At 47.3% G+C, this 15,017-nt stretch overlaps 2 protein-coding genes across 2 annotated transcripts in view; both read left to right on the top strand.

Annotated features, from left to right (window-relative positions):
- Positions 1–3,362: 3,362 nt before the first annotated feature.
- Positions 3,363–5,112, top strand: LOC113407465 (2-5A-dependent ribonuclease-like). Its single transcript, XM_029912429.1, has one exon. It carries the CDS (start codon positions 3,556–3,558, stop codon positions 5,098–5,100), a length of 1,545 nt encoding a protein of 514 aa, XP_029768289.1. The 5' UTR covers positions 3,363–3,555; the 3' UTR covers positions 5,101–5,112.
- Positions 5,113–8,109: 2,997 nt separating this feature from the next.
- Positions 8,110–15,017, top strand: part of LOC112121849 (2-5A-dependent ribonuclease-like) — a 9,969-nt gene continuing 3,061 nt past the window's right edge. Inside the window, exons 1-2 of the mRNA XM_026656027.1 lie at positions 8,110–8,835; positions 9,016–9,148. Coding sequence (XP_026511812.1) covers positions 8,558–8,835; positions 9,016–9,148 — 411 coding nt within the window. The 5' untranslated portion in view covers positions 8,110–8,557. The remainder of the gene's footprint in view (positions 8,836–9,015; positions 9,149–15,017) is intronic.

Raw genomic sequence — 15,017 nt, 5'->3', positions numbered from 1 at the left:
GAGCTGCCAGCGGCCGAGTACTCGGAGGAGACAAGGATCTTTGGACCACGGGGCCCTACACCCAGATTGTGGTAGGAAGTAGCTTGGGGGACCAGACTCTAATCCCATTCTGCTGCCAGAGTGAGAGTCAGCGTGTTGTGGGCGGACCCTCGCTGACCCAGTGGCACACCCATCCACCACTGTTAGCCCCTTGGGCTGGGAGCTGGTGGAGTAGGGTGGGCCCAGGACTCTTTGCCCCCTGCTGCCAACCCCACCCCTGGGCCTGTGTGTTGCTTGTGGTCTGTCCCAGACAGGAGTCTGCGGGCTCCAGACTGTTTGCTTGCAGGCTGCTTTAGCCAGGAGGCCTTGGCAGAAGTCTGCTCACTGCTCTGAGCCACCCTGCCCAGAGCCCTTTGAGCAGGAGTAGTCAATTATTTTTTGTCAAGGTCCAAATTTCTTGGTCAAGGAATAGTCAGGGTCCACTCCAGACCAACCCCCCAGTTCTCCTCCCTTAACCCCCAATTATCCCTACAAGCTCCCGATTACCTATCAGGTCCCCACCCGCCCTGCCCGGAGAGTTAGGTGACCTTATTTCCCTCAACTGAAAACAGGATGCACGGGGCTGGCTGGAGTCATCTGGTGTTGCTGCTTGCCCTCCCCCCCCGCCGCAATGTTCCTCTGTGCCCCCAATTGAGCCAAGTAGCAGAGATGGGGTGGGAGGATGGGTATGGGCTGGGATCTGGGCAGCGAAGCAGGGTGTGAACATGTGAGTACCTTTGAGCTCGTAGCTAGGAGGTGAAGCTGTTGGACTATGATCCAGCCAGCAGTGCGATGCCCCTTTTGGGGCTGGGATAGCAGAGGGGCAGGAAGGAGGCTCTGGGTAGCAGGCGGGACCAAGGAGACTCCAATAGCAGCCCTGGGGAGATAGCGGGAGGCAGAAGTAGGTGACTGGAGGTGGACTCTGGAGGGAAAGAGGCCGATTGGGGCTGGGTATGGGGGCTGGAGAGGACATGATTCCAGGGTGGGGGGGCTGCGGGGACCACAGGTGCCAACTTTCCAAAGTGCCAGGGGGTGTTTGACCCCTGGCTCTGCCCCAGGCCCTGTCCCCACTCCACCCCTTCCCCCAAGGCCCCGCCCTGCCTCTTCCTGCCCCCATCCCCGCTCCACCCCCACCCCGCCTCTTCCCGTCCAGCTGCCCCCTCCCACTAGCTTGCTGCATCCTTGCTCCTCCCCCTCTCCCCCAGAGCCTCCTGTACGCCGCAAAACAGCTGATCATGGCAGGCGGGAGGTGCTGGGAAGGAGGGGGAGGCGTTGATCTGCGGGGCCCGCCGGTGGTCAGGAGGTGCTGGGGGTGGGGGAGGTGCTGATAGAGGGGCTGCCGGTGGGTGCTCAGCACCCACCATTTTTTCCCCATGGGTGCTCCAGCCCTGAAGTACCCACGGAATCGGCGCCTATGGCGGGGATAGCTCAGGGGTGCGAGAACAGGGTAGGTGGGCAGGCTCCAGGGACTGCTCGTGGGTGGGGGGCACGAGGCTAGGGTGGGACAGGTCGACTCCGGGGACCACTCAGAGCACAAGCATGGATCCACATGCTCCAGCCCCAGCTCAGCTTCAGCCTGCATGCAGAGGCGGCATTAGCTGTGGCTAGTGTGTGGGTGGGGGGCACAGATGAAAGGTTCTGGAGGGTCGTGTGACCCCCACCCCCACCGCAGTGTGACTATATTTCCAAAAGGAAAAAGGGAACACTGCGCATGGCGCTGGTCCGTGCCCTGTTTCCCCCCACCCCTTCTGAGGGGTTGGCCCGTGCCCTGTCCCCACTCCGATCTCTGCGCCAGGGGCTGGCCCGTGCCCTGTTCCCTCTCCCTCCCCCTTGAGAGGTGTCCCCCCCTCCCCACACACACTGGTCTGGATGGTTTGCGAAGTAGACAGCAGTGCTGGAGCTCCAGCTACAGGAAAGAGGAAGCAGCCCCATATGGGGGGGGGGGGAGAGGAGGAGCTCAGCCAGCTGCCATGCTCCCTCCCCACACTGCACTGACACACTGAGAGCACAGCTGCCAGAGGTGTCGGAGAAATGTGTGGGGGGGAGGGCATATGACCCTGCGTGCCCTGCCCACAGGTCACCTCTGCCCCCAGTGTCCACTGAAAAGTATCTGGCTGTCCAGATTCGGACTGTGGTCTGCCTACTGACTACCCCTGCCTTAGAGACTGTGTTTTCTGGCTGCCTTAGCCAGGAGGCTTAGGTAAAAGCATGCTCCCTGCTCTGCCCACCCAGCAGTGTTCCCTCTAATTTTTCCTACACGTGTGCGGAATGAATTTTGTTATGTGCAAGGGGTTCGGAGGTTATGCCAAGGGGTTCGGAGTGTGGGAGGAGGCTCAGGGCTGGGACAGAGGCTTGGGGTGCAGGGGTGTGAGGGCTCCGGCTGGGGGTGCAAGCTCTGGCATGGGGCTGGGGATCAGGGGCTCAGGGCTGGGATAGGGGATTGGGATGAGGGCTCTTGGGTGGAGCCGGGCATGAGGGGCTCCAGGCTGGGGCAGAGGGTTGGGGTGCAGAGGCTGAGGGCTCCAGCTGGGGTTGTGGGCTCTGGGGTGGGGCCAGGGATGAGGGGTTTGGGGTACAGCAGGGAGAGGGGCTGGGGATAAGTCCCCCTTCCCCAGTCACAGCAGGTCCGGGGCTGAGATGGGGCCAGGGGAAGGGCGTCCCAGCTGCTGCAAGTCCAGGCCAGGGCTGGTTCCCTGAGTACCTGCACGGTGCTAAATAGGCTGCTGTGCAGCCGCGCAGTTTACAGGGAACTTAGCCACCCAGCTGGCCAGAGCTCCTTCATAGACTGTTACTTCCTGTCTGCCCCGGACAGAAGGTGCTGGGCTAAGGACTGTTTGTGGCTCTGCCCTGCCCACCACAGGGCCAGAGCTCCCCGTCCCCCAGACTGTTCCTTGCTGTCGGCCCCAGCCAGGCAACTGCAGGCTAAAGACTGGCTGTGGCTCTGCCCTGCCCAGAGGTCCAGAGTATAAACTTGCCGTCTGCCTGTAGTAAGGCGGAGTGGCCTCCCTCCCCACTCGAGAGCAAGGGACAACGCCACACTCCCTCTGAATGTATTGATCTATCCATTTAGGGGGTTACATAATACAGCATTTTAATGCACAGTAGATTTTCACCTCTTGGGATTTGGGCACTAATCCAGGATTAAGAAAATGAGTTTAATAGTATTCATCTTAGTCCCTTAGAAAACATGATCTCCCACTCTGTTCCCATGAATTCATTATAATTATAAGTTGGAGAACAGGGGAGGGGAGTAGAGTGGGGATGGCTCAAAAGAACACTTATTGCAACTGTAAACTCTGGGATTAAATTAACAGGAGATGCTACTTTTTCTGTTAACCAGGTGAAATAGCTGAAAAAAACTCCTGAGGGAATCTTCAGGACTGCACAGTGAAGCACTGTGTGCTGCTCTCATCAAAGGCAGATGTAGATCCACGCCCTTCTTCCCAGCTCGATTGTATGGGAAATAAATTTTGTTCTAAAAACTGCTCATGAAAGGGACAAAGAGGCGCAAAGTGCACAGCCACTGATTTAGCGTTCATGGAGGCCACAGGCAACAGCCAGCCGGCGGCACCAAACGGCTGCAGAAATGGAACAGCAGCAGCCACAGTGTCTCAGTTACATGATGCTATCAAAAAAGGTTCAGTAAAGACAGTCCGGCAGCTGTTGGAGGAAGGTGCAGATGTCAATTCCAAGGTAGAAGGTGGTTGGACACCTCTGCACAGTGCTGTACAGGCTGATCAGGAAGAGATTGTTAACCTTCTGCTGGAGCAGGGTGCTGATCCACGTGCCAGAAAGGACAATGGTGCCACGCCCTTTATTATAGCAGGCATAGTGGGGAATGTGAGCCTTTTGGAGCTCTTCCTTTCTAAGGGGTCAGAAATAAATGAGAAGGATAACAACGGCTTCACGGCCTTTATGGAGGCTGCTTGGTATGGGAAGGAGAAGGCCTTGAAATTCTTGTATGAGAATTTCTCGGATGAGAAAGAGATGGATGTGAATTTGGGCCGGATGGTCAGTACACAACAAAGACAAGTGTACAAAGGCGGAGAAACAGCCCTGATGGATGCTGCCAGGAATGGCCACCTCTCAGCTGTGAAAACCCTCGTGAAAGAGATGAGAGCCAGCGTGCATGCCTGTGATAACTTTGGCAGGAACGCTTTGATCCATGCATTACGGCTGCCTCTGAAGAGGAACACCATACGTAGACAAAACAAGAATATAGAACAAATAGTCTCCTTTCTGCTGGACTGTGGCGCTGATGTTACTGGAAGAGATGAAAATGGGAAGACTTCGCTCATCCTGGCAGCAGAGAGGCAAAGTCAGGATTTGGTGGAATTGTTACTGAAGACAGGCAAAGTTGACATTAACGCCATGGGCAATGATGGCAAAACAGCACTGAAGATAGCGGTGGAGTACGACCATGAGGAAATAGCCAAGCTGTTATGTGAGAACGGAGCCAGGGCTGATTGTAATGACATTTCTGCGGCCAAAGAGAACTACAACAATGAAATGGTGGCGCTGCTGCTCAAATACGGTGCTACGGCTACTAATAATCAGCCTCCTAGAGAGTGGGAACCCACCAGCAAACGCTGGGGAGAGCAACTATGGCGTCTTCACAGTATAAATTCCCCTCAGATCGGAAAACTCAACATCATATTTGATGAGTATTACTGCATTGAGAGCACCTCTGAAGGTGGCATCTACCTGGGATTCCATGCAGGGAAAGAGGTGGCTGTGAAGAGATTCCTTCTTGGCAGTGATAAGGCTAAACGAGAATCCATGTGTCTCAGTCACTGCCATAGCAACAGGCATATGGTAAAACTTTTTGGGACTGAGACTCATGGCAACTGCCAGCTCTTCTGCCTCTCTCTCTGTGAGAGCAACCTTGAGGATCATCTGAGCAAATCTGCACAGGCAGTCAATAATCATAACATCCTTAAGACACTCTTGGAAGCAGTGAGAGATCTGCACTCTTTGGAATTAGGCCATGGGGACCTGCACCCACGTAACATTTTGATAGGTTTGTGTGTTTTACATTCGGTTCCATTTAATCTTGCAGCCTGGCTGGGTGAGAAATTCTAGAAAGCAGGGTTGTAAAGGTGCGGGACTCACCCCTGTGGCGCCTCCTGCTGGTGTCTTGGGAATTAGCTTGTTTCCAGCCTTGGAGCGCCCTCTGCAGGCAGGTGTCCCACTGCCGCTTGGCCCCCGTGTCCCTCCCAGGGCCTGGTGCCTTGTTACCTGGGGTGCTGCCCCTGGCCATACACCCCTCAGTCTCAGGGTCTCCCCACCCAGGGGAACCCCCAACCCTCTATCCTCACCTTGCCTCAGTCATGGGCTACTGCCAGTCACTAACTAGCCCCTGTTCCCTGGGGAAGACTGCAGTATATGCCACTCATCACTGGCAAGGAGGGTTTGGACCTGCTGCCTCTGCCTACCTGTGGGATGCCCTCTGCAACCCCCAGTACCTGTTGGCCTTAGACTAGGCCACAGCCTGGGGTTTTCCAGGCCGGAGCTCCCCAGCTCCCTTGGCCTTCCCCCAGCCCTGTTCCACCCAGGTACCCTGTCTCTAGCTCCCTGCAGCCAGGCCCATCTCCCTCTACAGCTAGAGAGAGAGACTGCTTGGGCTCCTGGCTCAAAGCCTCCTATATAGGGCCAGTTGAGGCCTGACTGGGGCGTGGTCCAGCTGCAGCTGCTTCCCCAATCAGCCCATTAGCTGTTTTCCCTGCCACAGCCCTCTCCCAGGGCTCTTTTAAGCCCTTCAGGGCAGGAGCGGGGTAACCACCCTGCTATAAGGGTATTATATAAGATTCAAACCCAGTGACTTGCACAGTGTGTGTGTTTTCACAACAAGGATGTTATGCATGTGTACAAGGATGCTTTAGTATGTATATGTGTGCGAGACAAAGTATATAGTGTGTGTCAGAGACAGACAAACAGACAGAAGGGGAAAGGAAACCTGATCGCAGCAGCAACAAAGCCTGTAGTTCAGCAGCTTTACCATCATATGGACGGATCAGGGCATCCCTCTGAGTAACCCTGCTCCAGGGAACAAAGGGTTAATTCAGCCACACACTAGAAAGGTGGAACACCGCACAGGAGCCATTAATTTACTATTAACAAATCATGTTGCTTTGCTAGATGCGGATGATAAAGTTCTCCTTGCAGATTTTGATAAGAGTAGCAGTTTTGCTGAAGGTCAAAGGGAACTTATAATCAAAGAAGACTTGGAGGTACTTTTTCCTTAATACCAATATTGTGTTTACAGTTTTTCAACTTTCTACCCTTTTCTGTTTTTTTTTCCTAGTTTCTCTTTCTTTTAATTTCCTGGTGGGAGAGATCTTAGCCCTCTCTGCTCATACAAGAATAACATGCGGTTATGCCTTTTGAGCCAAGTGATTAGCTAACATTTGGAATCTTGTGGGTTGATTCTGTTAGGAAAAGAAATAAATTAAGGAGCCAGGTATTTCTTTGATGCAATCCTGCTTATTTACAAAGAATGCACATAAAGTCCAGTTTCCCTGAACACAAAAGAAATCAAACAGCAGGCGACAGTTTCTTTGCTCACAGTCCCAAGCCTTTTGCCCAGCCAGCACTCTACCCAAAAGTGCTGTCTCTTAGCTTTTGTCAGCATCAGGCTGCAAGCGCCTCTTTGGCTGTGCCTTTGTTGCCTTCTCTGTCTGCCTCTGTGCATTTCTGCCCCCCCGCCACAAGTCCATCTCCAACAAACAATATACCTCAAAACCTCTCTTCCCATGTAGCTCAGTTTCTGACCTGATCTGCATGGCTGGTGTTTTGAGTGGTGGCGTCTATTGTTTCAGCTATCTATTCCATAAAGGAGCTTGATTATTTCTTACATTTATATTGAAGGAAGGGCAGTGGTTAACCCAACCCCCAACATAACAATACAGTTGTTGGTCTCTGCAGAATCAAACATAGAAATAGACAATGCAGAAGGTCAGAGTATTGTTCAAAGCAACAAAGAGTCCTGTAGCACCTTATAGACTAACAGATATATTGGAGCAAAAGCTTTCGTGGGAGAATACCCACTAAGTCAGACGCATGTGAGTATTGTTGATAGGAAATCAATTTGGCATCAGCCAATCAGATGGCTTGATTTTTTGGACATTCCAATGCTGCTAAAAAAAAATACAAATTGCAGGTGCATGTGATAGAAATAGTGGATTATTCCGTCACTTCTGATAAGGGACCTACTTGATACTGTAATTTCGACATGCTAATATAATGATGTGTCAGAAACAGCCAAGAAAACAAAGGGTTGCAGTCCTGTTGTGGCACTGCAATCTATTCTTTAGACAGAGCCAACTCTCCCTGGCTAGATCTACTTCTTTTCTACCTATACTGTTTTCATTGCTATACTAGTCCATTGGAGATGCGCAGGCAAGGAGCTTTGGAGAAAGGGGGCTGCCAAGTGCCAGATCTATTGTTAGGAAGTTGCTTTGCCTGTGGGGTAGGAGATGAAACGGAACTCCATCAGTGAAACAACGTATGTGAAAATTTTACAAACCAAAGTTCTGTCCCTTTGCTTTACACACAGATGGAGACAATCTGGCCCATAGTCTTTTCTATGTATCTTGCTTTCAGTTTATTTTAAACTTGATATAAAAATACAATGGTCATGACACCTACAGCACAATGCAGCATATAGGCAATTTGACCAGGAGCTGGTCAGCTTCTTGCAGTAGATCATAAGAAGTTGACATAGCTCCTAGGAAAATGGAATTTTTAATAGAAAAGGGTATTTTCCCCACTTTCATGACTCCCTGGGGTTGCAACCTACCCACTGAGAAAAGATAAATAAAAACTGTTGAAGGACAAGTCATTTCCTTATATTACATGCACAATAAAGGGAGGGTAACATACCTAAAATAGGCCTTAGGCCCCAATCCAATTGACTTCAGTGGCATCACTCACTGTGTGTGAAGTTAAGCAGACGCGTTAACCTTTGCAGGATTTAGGCCTATGGGAATACAGCAGAGGCAAAGCAGTTCATCCACTGGTTCAATTGTTCATCCAACTCCCAAAGAGAAAAAAACATTTCATTTAAAAAAACAGTGCAGGTTGCTAAGTATCAACAATTTATTTAACTACCACATCATTTACAAAACCCAAACCTTTAACAGCAAGGAAATGAATAGTTAAAACATCATAACATCTTACAGCCATGTAATAAACGTAAGCATGTTATTCTTTCTTAGTCTAAAGAAATATATATTTCATTACAACACAACAACCTTAACCTTGATCCACGGATTCCATTATTTTACATGCAGCATTTTTTTTAAAAGCCCAACAACCTTGATTTCAGTATCAAAACAGCTTCTTTTAAGGGATCGTGTTAAGTGGGAGATATTATCAATTCATATATCTATTTTTGGTAAAGATCCTGTACCTGCTGTTTTTTGAGAATAGCAGAACAAAGAGAATTTGGCCCATAGGATGAATATATAACTGAAACTTTGCAGATTATGGGCTCAGTTCTGCTCCTTCTGGACTCAAGGGGAGCAGGAGCAAACCCTGTATGTTCTCTCTGCTGGAGGTTTCGGCTCTGGAAGTGAAATATTCTGATGCTTGTTCTCCTGCTCAGGCACTTGGGAGGTTGGTCCTATATGTTGTAACAAGGGGTGAGGTCCCTTTTGATGGACCTGATGGAGAGAATGTGTCTGCAAGATGTCCAACAGATTTGCAGGGTCACTTGGAGATTGAAGATCTCATAAGAAGTTTGGTCTCCCCCCATGGAGGAAACTCAGTTCAGTTAGGAGACTTGATCCACCACCCCTTTTTCTGGACCTGTGAGAGGTAAGTGTCATTAACAATAGTTCTAAGATCTCAAACAATAGATACAAAAGATGCAATGCTCCTGCCAAAACCTCCCCACTCTGGGATAATAAATGTGCCATGACGACCCTGACTCACCTTCAACTCTATAGCAGGTACACATTCTTGAAGGCCATCCCTTCCTCTCTTTCAATTCCACAGCAGGTTTGAGTTTCTTGTGGATGTTGGGAATAATCCAGACATCGAAAAATACAATGCTGGGAGCCAGATTGTGAAAGCTTTGAATTGCAATAAGGCAACAACTGAGAAGCACTTCCACCAGTGGACTAGGAAGGTAAGCTTTAATCAGCTAATTATATATTAAGAATAATCCTCCAAATAGGCTTCCCACTGTGTCCTGTTTTCTCTGTATCTTTGTTGTATAGTGCAAATGTTCCAGGGCTAGGACCGTTGTCAGTTAGTGTCTTATACAGCACCCAGCACGCTGCTGGCATTTAAATCATAAAATAAATAACAATAGGCAGCTTGTACTAGGAAAGGTGTCCCTGAAGACTTATAGGCCCTAAGGTTTTCTGTATGTGGGCCACAGATGTCTCAGCCCAGATTCCTTACTGTGGATCAAGATTAATTTCCTTTTCTCTCTTCTTGGTAGTGTCATCATAGTCCTTTCTGCTTGATGGTTGGTTGGACTACTGCCTGTATTCAACCTTTTCTCAGTCTGCTCATGTTCTGTGTCCACCGTGTCTTCAAAGACAGGATACCTGTTGCTGGTGGCAAGGCTGAAGGATCCATAAATGCTTTTTATTACTCAACCTGTCCATTGCAAAGTGAAATGGAGGCCCTCTTGCCAAAGCCTATTTGATTTAGTGATCAAAAGCAGCTAATGGCCAACCAAGGGATTTGGCAGAATTATGACACATAATCAAGGCATCATCCAATATTCATATTTTTCCAGTGCACTGATACTAAATAACTTCATTATCAGTGGATTCCTGTACAAAATGGAATCTGAATTGGTTTGCCAAATTGCTAATATACGTTTGATATTTAAAATATACTTTAGATATTTTCTTCTTAAGAAAATGCATTGTTTTTTCCTATATTGCCATTTCATATTTTAAATATCTGAAAACTTCATCAGTTTTGTACCTTTTCAAGTATATTTTTTTGCCGTTTTTTCATTCCAAATCCCCTCCCCCACATCCTATCATGCAGGTTGCACACTTAAGCACTCAGAAATCAGGAAATGACAAAATTAAGGTTACACATGTAATGCTAATTATTATTTATTTTTGTATTAAAGTAGTACCTAGCAGCACGTACCAAGATCAAGGCCCCATCATCTTAGGTGCTGCGTGAACATATAGTAAGAGATAATCCCTGCCCTCAGGAACTCACAATCTAAATAGACGAGAGAGAAGGTGGGAGAAAGAAAGTATAATTTTCATTTTACAAATGGAGAATGGAGGCACAGAGAAATTCAGAGGGAGTCTGTCACACAGGGAGTCTGCTGGAAACTTGAATCCAGAGCCAGATCTCCTGAGTCCCACTCCAGTGCTTTAACCATAAAACCATTGTTCCGCTAACTCGTCCCCCTTGTACATACCTGAAGATATGTAGTGAATGGGCTCCACAGGGCCTGATCCAATGCCCGTAGACGTCAATGGGAGCCTTTCCATAGGTGTCAGGGATCAAGCCCTCACTGCACATCTTACAAGATGCGCCTTTCAAGGTTCTAGGGGAAAAAACCTGTGTTGTGTTGTATTATTTGAGAAATAGTATATAACATAATTAGAGTCTCTGAGCCAAATTCTGAACTCTGTTACATGAATTTGGTCCTGAATACTATGCATTATGTGTAAGGGGAGTTAAGGTTGCATATACAGTCTTAACTGTGGCACTTCCTGACTTTTGATGGGATTCCTATGGCTTGAAAGGAAAAAAAAATTCCATAACTTAGAACGGATTGGATCCACCAGAATTCTCTGTATCAGGTGTGCAGTGACTGTGCACCTTAGTCAGTAAAGCAAAAGGTTCTGTGGAGCCCTACCTGTTGGAATGAATACTTTTGGTGTGCAGTAAAAGTACACTCACTGAGGCCTTTGTGCAGGGGTGGCTCTAGCTTTTTTGCCGCCCCAAGCACGGCAGGCAGGCTGCCTTCGGCGGCGTGCCTGTAGGAGGTCCGCCAGTCCAACGGCTTCAGCGTACCCGCCGCCTAATTACCGCCAAATCCGTGGGACCGGCGGACCTCCCGCAGGCATGCCGCCAAAGGCTGCCAGACTGCTGCCCTCGCAGGGATCGGTAGGGCGCCCCCCGTGGCTTGCCGCCCCAGGCACGCACTTGGAGCGCTGGTGCCTGGAGCCGCCGCTGCCTTTGTGTAAATTGCTCTGTGTGGGTAGCCCCCTCTGATACTTCAGTGAGTCTCTGTACAGATATAATGGTCTGCCTGCATGAAGGAGCTTGCAGGATTGGGGCCTCAATGGGTAACATAGCTGTGCATGCTCACAGTGCATCTAGGCTAGCCATGCACATGTGCAGTGCTGTATGCCTGCATTTAGAACTCTGCTAAGAGTGGCTAAAAAAACCCTGTACTTGTACAAAGCACTGTGCATGTGCAAACTGTGATTTCAAGACCCTGCAAACTGCCAGGGCTGCCCAGAGGGGGGAGCAAGTGGGGCAATTTGCCCCAGGCCCTGGGCCCCACAGGGGCCCCCACAAGAATATAGTATTCTATAGTATTGCAACTTTTTTTTATGGAAGGGGCCCCCGAAATTGCTTTGCCCCAGACCCCCTGAATCCTCTGGGTGGCCCTGCAAACTGCAGAAACAAAGCCACAAGTCACCAGAGATATTTCTCTTTACATTGGTCTATTTTCTCCCAGCTAAATTTCAACTTTCTTTGATCTAGTCCTTTTGGCTCTCAGGGGTTGCAAGGCTGGGTGGTTGTTTTGTTTATAATAGGGAAGGTTCTTAATTTTTTTTTACATGTTCTTAACAGCTGGATTGTTTTAGCTCATACTTTGTGAAAAAACAAAAACAGCCCAATTCATCCCCAGACAGACACTGAACCTGGAAAATTTCAGCCTGAGACATGAAAAGTTTTGGAGAGCTCTGAGTGACTGACAGTAGGGGGTTACGATGGAAACAATTATACAGCCTTAACTATCACTGTAGCTATAAAATAGGTGGGTCAGTTCTGTTGAAAATATAAGAAATAATGGGATAGTGACTATGTTTCCAGTGTGGGAGATCTCAGTAGCCAGGAGACAAGAAGGAGAGGGAAGGAGGAGAATATTTTCTATGGTATGGGAACCTCATGGAGTGACCGATCTCTTATGGGTCATTTTTCAGATTGATCAAGATGTTCTGAAAAATATGGAAAAGAGACGCCCCTATAAAGATACTGTCACTGACCTGTTGAGGTTAATCAGAAATGTGGGGGCGCACTATGGTGCAAAACCACAATGGTAAGTGGTCATATCGGTATTGATGTCCCAGATGAAGATAGTTTCGGGGGGCTGCGAGAGGAGTTGGGTGGGAGGGGGTCCTTTTTTCACTTCCAGCATAGTAGTATAAGGCTCGATAGCATTCATCACCATGCAATTTTGACAGGTCTGTATGCCCAATTAGGGCCCATTTAGGGCTTATGTCCCGCCTTCCCATCCCATTTCTGGTGGCGCCAAGGTTTGGCACTATCGGCCATTTTGAAAAATTTTGTGTGTGTGTGTGTTGGAGTAGGGGTAGTGTTGTGTGTGTAAAGATGAAAAAAGAAAGTTTGAGTAAAGTTTAGAGAAAAAAAGGAAAGAAAGGTTTTTTTGGAGGTTGAGTCAGGAGAGAGGCTGGTAAAGACAGGTTATTCAAGAATAGAAAGAGAGGAAAAAATAAAGCAGTAAGAGAGTCTGTGTTACTGAACACATGCAGAGCGAAACATCCTACCCCAGCGACTGTTGATAGTGAAATGATAGCTGTTCTGGGTGACGAGCCTAGGGAGCTAGCCCCACCTTTTGGTGAACCAATCAGAGGTTGTTTTACAGCTAGGTCACAAAATGCACTTGTTAAACCAATCCTGTAGTCCCAAGATTTTAAACAAGAACCTTTTAGAAATGAACTATTGCATGGTGGGTTATTTGAAAAACTCCAACCAATAAGCATTTGGCCCTGTGTATAAAAACACGTATTTTTGCGAGTGGGCCTTTAAAACTGGGAGCCTGGACACAAAGACATGTCCATGTACAAGATGCCTACTGAAGCCAAGAAGCTGGAATTGCACCCTGGGTGCACCAGTACGTGTTCAGAAGAGAAGGCCTCTTTACGCTTATTTTGCTAACGAGGCAGGACCATTGCGGAACCCCGTGTTTCATCCTGAAATTGAACCGAAGAAAGAGGAAGACTTTATGGAGCCACAGCCATTTGTAAAAGAGAAAAAGGATAAAGTGCGAAAAAATTTGTTGTCGGATTTGGAGAAAGCTGACTCGAAGGCAGAGGTAAGACCCTTTTTATAACAAATTAATGAAAAATTACAAATGTTTTATAAAAATCAGTGGTTAAATATTATTTCATTTACGCCCTTAAAAATGATTTTTTTGTTTTTTTGGACAGATAACCAAGCCGGGTCCGTACAAGATTACTGCCCTGGTGTGTGACGAGTGGTCGACAGATGCAGAACCAGAAACACATGAGGAGGTAAAAACAGCTTAAATTATTTGAAAGAAAAATATATCTATCTATCTATCTATGTAAGCCACTGGTTAAATATTACTATACGGTTGTGCTTAATAATAGGTTGCCGAAACGATGATCGACGGAGCTCCCGCCAGTGGTGATTCAGAAACAAACGACACAAACAGTGAGTGCAGCGAGCGGTTGTCAACTGTAGAACCAAAAGAACATGATGAGGTAAAAGTTACTTAGAAAATCTTAAAAGAAATATAAATATAAACATATATAAGGGGAGGTTAAACAAGGCTATATGTTTGTGTTTAATAACAGGAAGGTGCCACGAGGCCTGACCGTGCATCAGTCGGGGATGATGATGATTCAGAATCAGACGAGGGTACGATTGAGGTAGCACGAATAAACTGTAGGGTTTTTTTTATTTTTAAAGGTTTACAACAAAGAATTTAAAACATATTTTTACTTTGTTTTTGACAGACATCTTCAGAGGATGAAGAGGATAAAGAGAGGTGGCCTTTGAGCAGAATAACTGTGATATGCACCTGTTGTTTTTGCGTGAAGCAAGATTTAAAAAAAAAGTCTGTAAAAAGTAAGGAGGGTGACCAGAAGAGCTGTGAAGATGACGTTATGGCCGATATTATTAGGGCCGTTGTAGTAAAAGCCATTTACCACTGTTTGAAAAAACAAACTTTTGGAAAACTGTGCAGCCTGTGCGGTAAATGAGCCCAACCCTTTTAGTCACCCTTGTATCTTTTGGGGTCGCTCAGAAGTATTTCATCAGATTAGACATATTTCTTCTAAACTGAATGTGGCCCAGCTTCTAAATATAATTATAGCTGAAGGCTACAAACTGAAAAAGCTTAACATAACCACTGAAACTATAACCGAAGTTGTAAAAATGATTAGGGAGGTTGCAGAGACATCTGACCCGGTGGCCTTGCTGGTAGACCTGTCAAAGGAGGTGGCAGCCAACATTGGCCGATCTGTGTGTAGCAGGGTTCATAAAATGGATTATAAAACTTCTTACATGCCAGCTTCTGACCCTAAAGGCTCAAAAAAAAATATTGATTAAGATGTATTGTAAAATAAATTTTAAAAAAGTTTGTATAACCGTTCTCTATATTACTCTGCTTATACATTAAATAAATGTGTATAGTTGTACCATATATTACTTTGCTGCGGCATTAAAAGCTTGTCTTTTTTTTTAAAAAAGTAAGATGTGTATAGACGCTTGTGTATTAAATAAAAACAAAAGCAAAAACGGGCTCTTGTGTATACGTTTGTTTTAAAGCAAGATGGGTTAGACATGGTGAGGTTGCTAAAGAAAATGTATTACTCTCCCGGAGAAGTTGGGAGTTTTGGGGGTGTAACACCCTTATTTTAGGCCACTAAAAGACACCGTAAAACTTTAAGCAGAAAGCAGGTTGCCGCTTGGCTTGCTGATCAAGAGGCTTACACTTTATATAAACCGGCAAGGCTTACATTTAAAAGAAATAGAACGGTTGTGTCTGATGTGGACGCGCAATGGCA

The sequence above is a fragment of the Terrapene carolina genome, unplaced genomic scaffold (genome assembly GCF_002925995.2).
Source record: "Terrapene carolina triunguis isolate 2854851 unplaced genomic scaffold, T_m_triunguis-2.0 Scaffold211, whole genome shotgun sequence".
In the NCBI taxonomy this organism is placed as follows: domain Eukaryota; kingdom Metazoa; phylum Chordata; order Testudines; family Emydidae; genus Terrapene; species Terrapene triunguis.
The sequence above is the reverse complement of the archived record's forward strand: the minus strand, read 5'-3'. Positions and strand labels throughout refer to the sequence as shown.